The sequence below is a fragment of the Enoplosus armatus genome, chromosome 2, assembly GCF_043641665.1.
Source record: "Enoplosus armatus isolate fEnoArm2 chromosome 2, fEnoArm2.hap1, whole genome shotgun sequence".
Lineage (NCBI taxonomy): Eukaryota > Metazoa > Chordata > Actinopteri > Centrarchiformes > Enoplosidae > Enoplosus > Enoplosus armatus.
Genome location: NC_092181.1, coordinates 12,071,884 through 12,079,823, shown reverse-complemented (window position 1 = coordinate 12,079,823; position 7,940 = coordinate 12,071,884). Strand labels below are relative to the sequence as shown.

The following is a 7,940-nucleotide window of genomic DNA, read 5'->3' as shown; positions in this document are numbered from 1 at the left end:
AAACCACAAGAGCTGTGATTGGACAGAATGAAAGAATGTAAACACGCTTATTGTGGAGAATATAATATTATAAGATATTTGTCCCACATATGTGAGATGTTAAGTGTGAGATGAGATGTTAAGTCATAAATACAAAATACATCTACATGAAAACATCTGCATTTCTTTTCCTTTGGTCAATGCAATTGTGCTTTCATACAATTGCTATTAGTACTATTTGAAGTTGATCCTAGTTGGTGACCCCTGATTTCTTCACTTATTTCCTCTTAACATCCTGTATCACACAGCTGTAATCAAGCTAGCGTGCTGTGCAGCAAGGTGGTAGACCGAGGGTCCACCTTGAATCTGACAAAGGTTTTCCAGTGTTTGCTATTTGCCAGTTTTGTTGTGCTCATTAGTGCTATTTATGTACAAGTCACCCTTTAAAGTCTCTCTCTGTCTTACTCTGTGGCTTCAGACTGAGGTTAATCACTTGCTTTGATTGGGCCTAATGATGCTCATCAGGGCTGCTTTAGAGGTTTGGAGTGTGTGTGTGTGTGTGTGTGTGTGTGTGTGTGTGAAGTTGCCTGTTAATGAGGTGAGGCTTATCTGACCTCCGGGGAGCCTTTGGGACAGAAAAAGTCACTTGACCTTCAACTGGACCTGCAATTACACACATTCTGACCCTGACGAAAGTAACGGCGTCGCCATGGGTCGATACCTAACAACATAAGCCTCCCAGAGAGATGATCACTAAAGATGTTCTCTCTTTATGTGTTTCTTGGTAACATGGGCAGTGACTTTTAGTAGACACTACACCATCATCTACTACAAAATTGCAAGTAAATGCTAAATATATTTAATGTTACCAAAAAAGTAGCAAAAGTGGTATGCCAGTACAGTACAGTCTTCCCTTCATTGGGAATAAATGGCACGTTTTTTGATTTTAATGAAACATATAATATTCTGGCTCATTCTGGTTTTCTCGATCTTCAGCCCCAGTCTTCAATGTAATGCTGGGATTCCCTGTGACGCATCCTTTAACAAGTTTATTAAATGTTTTGTTCACATAATATGAGACAGATTCGAGCTGGACAGCTTCAGTGTTGATATACGTTACATTTTGATTTGTTTTTGAACTACGTTTTTGGTTTTATAATGAAACCTTGAACCACAAAAATGGTGTGCCCAGGAGAAAGCGTGGAATGGGAAAACAGTTAATGCAACGTTCACAGACCTACTAATTTTTTAATACCACAAATGCTGTGCAAATAGTTCCCATTAATCTAGCTTAACTAATATCAGCCTCTAATTCTCCCAGTGGCTTAAAAAAAAACCTATTAATGTAATAAATTCTGTCACAAAATCACCTTTACCCTGAGAGTATTATTTCAAAGGCATGTAATAACACATATATGTGACAGATGATGGTGATTAAAAATGTATTAAGTGAGCTCATAATATGATTTCTGTTCTGAAGAGTTATTGCATAATAAGTCAATATTATTACATAAAAACAGTAATAAAGTAATAAACTAACTGTAAAGATGTGATGTTTTAAAATATCCAGCAGTTCAGTGCAGTACATTATTGTATCATCAGTTTACTACTCTTTTCTGAATTGAGTTGTCAGTGTGTGTCCCGTAAAATGTTTTTTGGCTTGCCGTTACTGAGTGTAGGATTAGCAATAAGCTTTAAGAGAAAAGCATCCAGAGTCTGAATCCCTGTGGGTTCTCCTGTCCTTCATGCGATGTTTTGCCTTTGGAGGTTATTCAGTAGGCTATCAGATGGCCGCTGTAGAGAGTGGAGTGTGTGTGTGTGAATGTCTTTGTGTGTGTTTGCTGTATAGCTATGCTGAGGTTAAGCAGTGTCAGAAAGGTCCAGAGTGTGGAGCCTCTTATCTCTTTTCTGAATAATGCAGTTGGCCCAGGGACCGGAGAGTGGTTAGACCCCCTCACTCTTAAAACACACACACACACACACACTCATAAATAAACATAATGAATGTACACACTCTCACCTGCCTCGCAGTTGATTATCTTTTCTGTGCCACACTTGGGAGGAGGCAGATGAGAAATCAAAAACAGGAGGTAAAGAGAGATCATTTAGTTCATTTTACTCTTACTTTTTTTAAAGTGACCTTTTCACTTCTTACTTCTGTCCTCGCAGAATACAATTATCATTTCACCTGCTAAACCCAATTAGCATCGTGAAATCATTGTTATGGCTCTCAGCACTGAGAGCGGAGCAGAGGAAGAAAAGTGCTTATGAGTCAACCTTCAGATCCATGAGCTCAAGAGCGCTTAATTTACACACCATGCTTTGACCTCTGGGGCTCTATTGTCAAGAATCAATGGCACATGGAGCAAAGCATAGTCAGTGGGAACAATTTGATTATGGCTTCCTGTAATTCGTGTTGTCAGACTAAAAGAAACTGCTATCTTAGTACACTCTACACATATGTGCCGATATGTAACTTATTCCCTCCATTCTATATTACACTGACAGGAATGATTTAACAGCGAGACATATTGTAATACTGTGGCAATACTGGTGTCAGTCTACCTGCGTGCACAACGAGGGGCACATTGTCTCTGGCGTGCATTTGAGCATTTTTACAAAACAAGCTCTTATACAGCCTTTGTGCCAGGTGTGTGTACGTTTGGATACAAACAAGAGGCTGACTGACCAATGAGGGGATACTTCCAGATTGCGTCAGCCAAGCCGACCAGCTGATGCTGATGTGGCAGAATACCTCAGAATCTGTGAGTACAGACGCAGCCTCATTTCCCAAATCAGCAACTTTGGCCATTAGTTTAATTTGCTGATAGCAGTTCCTTACTATACCCTTAAAAGTCCAACGAGAGGTCAAAAACTCCAAAGGGTTCCTTCAATTGAATGGACTTACAGGTAAATAGTCCACAGTCATGGATAACCTTCCCCTGAGCCAGGCCTGCACAGCCCAGTAACCCCACTACCATACACCCACATATTACAGACTCATACACCGCCCACATACTGTCCATATGTCCATATGAGAAAAGTATTGACCTTCCATTGACCTCCAGCTTCATATTTAGCTTGTCTTGTCTCTCAATAGGAGCATTCAACAGTCTGTGTCTCTTAACCTGAAAGCAGATTTGAACTTAGAGACCCACTGGGACAACCTGGCAAAATAAATGTGGACCCTTATAGCCAGCACAGAAACTGATAATAAAACGTACTATTAACACTTTATGCACTCCTTCATATAAAGCAAACTGACATCTTATGTCTTGTATTCTATTTCAAAAAGGATGATCTGTCCTTCAGCTGGAGCAGGCATAGACAACTGCAGCAGAAGCAGTGTTGAATCAAATGAGTCCTGGGCACAATTGTTTACATAGTCATATATTGTGCGTGTGCTTGTGTGCGTGTCACAACCATGAGTACGGCCACTTGTGTCCATTTTGTAGACATGGCCTAAGTTGACTAAATTACCTCAATCATATCAATTAGTCATAGAGTTATTTTGTTGCTGTGTGCATATGAGAGTGTGGGAATTGACACGTGCCAAATCAGTGACACTAATCTAATGACATACGCCCACACACAGATAGGTATCTGTCTGTGTGCTGATTGAAGCTGCAGGAGTGTCCCTGACCCCTGGTCTGGCAGGAATAAGGGGTTATTTTTTTGATAATTTGTTCCCTCAAAATTTTAATTCATACCCTGCCCTCACTACATAATTTTGCACTAGATAACTGACGTTTGTCAATAAGCAAAGCGTGAACAAGGAGTGCTGAAACAATGTCCAACGTAGCAGATCAGCTAATAAATTAACGAGGAATTCAGACAAATGAATGGGTCGGAAGCAGGTTTGTCAGGCCAACAATAGTAAGTAAGATAGTGTCAAATGAATAGGGGCAAAGTGTTGGATATTCAAAAGATTTAAGCTGGAGAATCACTTTAAGGCTGGCAGTAATCAATATTTTTATATTAACATGACTTCTTGTACTGCATGTGAAAGGTGTCGCTCGTATGATGAACCCACAGAGATTTTGCCTGATTTTGCCGCAATCTCCATCAGCCAATTATATTGCTGCTGCCAAAACTTAAATCTGTCCTCCTCTCGCTTGCTGTCATTTCAGTGTGGAATCGCTGTGAGCCTCCTCCACCCCATTCACCTCCAGTCATCACATGAGCTCATCAGAAGACCACTCCTCATTACATCCAGATCTTAAGCATCCTTTCACCACAACCACCAGTGTCTAGTCTCCATCGGGGGAGTATCCTATAAGAAGTAAGACTTTCACATTTCTTATCTTTATCGTGGATGTGTCTCTCCTAAATGAACTGCATCTGGTTCACTCTCAACACTCTCACTACCTGATTTCACTACCTAACTATTCTGCTGAATATGTCATTTGTATGTCTCTTTTGGAGTTAAGTCTACCATGAAGATGCTTTGCTTGTGAAAACGAACCAAAGCACATGCAAATTCAGATCCTTCACAACCCTGAGACTTAAGTGGCACCATCAGAGAGAAAAAACCAGAAGAGAAGAAAACAATCTCAGCTTAAGTGACAGAGCAACGATCATGGAGAAAACCATCTTTTTGTTTTTTCTTTGTACAGCTGTTATGGGGAATACAAGAAAACATTTTTTTGTTGAAGAACATAAGACATGGGTTGATGCTGTGGCTTACTGTAGACAACACTACACTGATCTTTCCTTTATTGGTAGCCAGAGTGATCAAGACAAGTTCCTATCAGATGTCAAACCAGATGTAAGTCAAAACATTACCTGGGGATGGATTGGTCTCCACCAAGATACCAAAAACCTTTCTGCCTGGAAGTGGTCAGGAGGGGCAAACATGACATACAAAAACTGGGGTGTAGGACAACCAGATAACTTTGTCAACACCGAGAACAGTGTAAATGTCATGTCTAATGGAAAATGGAATGATTTTAAAGACACAAATCTTTTGCCTTTTTACTGCATCTATATTCCCAAGCCGCAGGTGACGATGTCCTGGGAGGAGGCTCTGGAGCACTGCAGAGAGACTCTCACTGACCTCATCAGCCTGGCCTCTACAAAGGACAGGTTTCAGGTCCTAAGCAAGATCCAGCACAACCACATCACTGAGCGGGTGTGGATCGGTCTGCGTTACTTGCAGGACCGCTGGCTGTGGGTGGACGGTGAACCTCTGGTGTTCCAGACCTGGCTCCAAGGAGGAGATCAGGACCACCAGTGTCCATTGTGGAAACGCTGTGGAGCTTTAACCAAAAGTGGACAGTGGGAGAGCTGGGACTGCCAGAAGAAACTCAACTTCATCTGCAAATGAGAGGTTCAGAACATTATATCTGGTAAATTAGTTAAAATGGCATGACATCTATCACTGTTTCTGACTTCTATCACAAGAAAGGAACTGCAATGTATAGAATAGAGTCTTTAACCTGCTACAGCTCCAATACAGTAAACAATAGATATCAGTGTCTTCATTTGTCTCTGGCTGAGCTATGAGAGTATTTTCGATGATTTTTGAGTTTTGGCTTATAAACTGTTGTGTGCCTGTGCCTTGTCTTTCAGCAGGTGTCATTTGTATTCTTAACAACCACCCGTTAGCTTGGTTTCCATATTCTGTGCAATCACTCAACACCTTCTCAGATGTTATTACACAAGTAGTATTTTTGACATGTAACAAAATGTATGTTTTCACTCTACTCATCTGATAAATACTGAATGTAATGTCAACATTTTTGGACAAAGGTTGGACATCTTTAAAAAATCATGAATCGCAGTGTGCTGTGTTTGTGCATATTCATATTAAATGTAACTGTATTTACCCTGGAGTCCTTTTCAGGAAAATATTATTGATTAAATATTATGTAAACCTCAAATAATATCATGAAAAGAGAAGAGGAAATCAAGAAATTGTCACAGAAAGAGACTAATGAGAAAAGGCTTCCTAAACAGCATTATGGCTTGATTCTACAAAAATATTCACATATGGTTATTTGAAAATGAATTTACAATGCAAAGAAATGATTGGAATTGCATGATTTAAAGTGGCTGGCCAGAAAGTAAGTTGGGATGTAACGCTTGTTATAGTTATTTGGTGGTGCGTATGATTGAGCTGAAGATCTTTTTAAAAAGATTCCCTGGTCAGTGTGGAGTTGAGTCAGGCATTTCTTTTAGACATATTCATTTTTATTGACAAAAAATAGAAAAAAAAGACTAAGTATAGTATAGTTTTTAGTATACTGTACTAGTAAAACTATAGTATTATCTAGTATCAAAGCTAATAATTTACAGCAACAATAGCATGTGATTTTTATGGATGCTTGTCCTTTAATGAAGCTAGACTTCACACTGGAGTTTCTACAGGATTTGGAGTGCATAAACACAGCAAAAGAAAACTGTAGTCATTCACATGAAAGGAGAGGTTTTACGTAGGCAGCTGCTAACACTTGATGACTTTACAAGAGTATAATGTCAGCAGAAAAATACACTGACACAAGCACCACAGCAACAATGGAAACCACAGCCACTCTGGGCCTGGCTGCCTGCCAGGAAACAGCTGTCTCCAAATATGGTAGCAGAAACCAAAAATCAAGTCCGGCAAATCTAAACTTTCATCTTTTAATTATGCCAGCTGCTTACAGGACAAGAATCAAACAAGACAGGTAAAGTGCGACACTGACATTACAAGAAATAGTATTGTTTGTAAAAGAGCAATATTTCTTTAATAAGTAGCTAACTATAAAGAGCATGGGGTAAATGTCAATGATACTACTTAGCTAGTTTCCCATGAAGCCATTATTTCAGGGAAATGTAATTTTGACAAAACCAAAACTCTCAAACATGGGTATTCATATTTTACCACTACGTTAGTTGACAGCATTTCATAATGCATGGTAAACAACAACCACAAGATATAACTTAATTTATGATTAATACTGATGCAAGTATAGTGCACATACAGTAGGTTGATAATACCAAACAAGCAGAAATTAGCAGCTGACAGACTTAATCTCTAGAATAGCAGGCGGTTTCGCATACAGCCAATGTCTCCTGTGCACCTGTCTGTCTCCCTCAGTGGCTGTATGCAATACCGCCTACTATACTAACAGCACATACTGATTTGGCCAAAATGTAGCATGTAGTATGCAGTATGCAAACAAAAGCAAAATATGCAGTATGTCAAAAACACCCACATGTTCTACTGATTTTGAAAAAATCTCCAGTATGCATCGGACCAGTCTGCCTCCCCTACTGTGTCCCACAGTGCTGGCATTGGATTGCCATTAACGTTACTGAAACCTTCACTTATTTCACCAAAATCTGTTTCTGAACAAATTTGTAATGAATCTTCACTCATATTAGATCTACAAGTCCTCATTTAAAAGTTTGTTCTGACTTACATAAGGCAGGGACATAATACCTGCGTGACTATTACTTCCGCTTTCCAAAACGGAAACCGGCTAGGCCTGGCCGGGCATACAGTAAAATAAATCTGACTGTTTCGTACTGCATTCTGTATGTACTGCATACTGCACTGCATACTGCATTTGTCAGTAGTATGTAGTAGGTGGTTTTGAATACAGTCCAGGTCTGTGTGTCTGTGGTGTGGGCTTGGCAGTCCCGACTCTTCTGGATCTCTTCTGATTATGCACACCTGCTGAACCTGGCCACCTGCTGTCCATCTACCCATCAACCCAGCAGTATGTCAACCCTGGCTCTTCACCCACTCTCTCTCGCTGTTGCCTGCTCTGCAATAGCTTATTCAGAGTTACTCCTCGTGTTGTTTACATTACCTGTGCTTACTGTGTTTTCCTTGTGCTTCCAGGATCACTATCCTCCAGTGCCCCTGCCTGCCTGCTTGCTTACTAAATCCCAGAGTTTGTCCTCCGCCAGCTATGCTCACACCCTTGTCTGCCTGTCCAGCTCAGCTCTGCCATCATCTCTCAACCTTCTGC

At 40.3% G+C, this 7,940-nt stretch overlaps 1 protein-coding gene across 1 annotated transcript; it reads left to right on the top strand.

Annotated features, from left to right (window-relative positions):
* Positions 1 to 4,987: 4,987 nt before the first annotated feature.
* On the top strand, positions 4,988 to 5,305 carry LOC139290213 (dromaiocalcin-1-like). The gene has a single exon (XM_070911918.1). It carries the CDS (start codon positions 4,988 to 4,990, stop codon positions 5,303 to 5,305), a length of 318 nt encoding a protein of 105 aa, XP_070768019.1.
* The last annotated feature ends 2,635 nt before the right edge of the window (positions 5,306 to 7,940 follow it).

What these genes read in the sequence shown, in the direction of transcription:
- LOC139290213 (XM_070911918.1), top strand. Translation starts at nt 4,988, where the DNA reads ATGTCCTGGGAGGAGGCTCTGGAGCACTGCAGAGAGACTCTCACTGAC.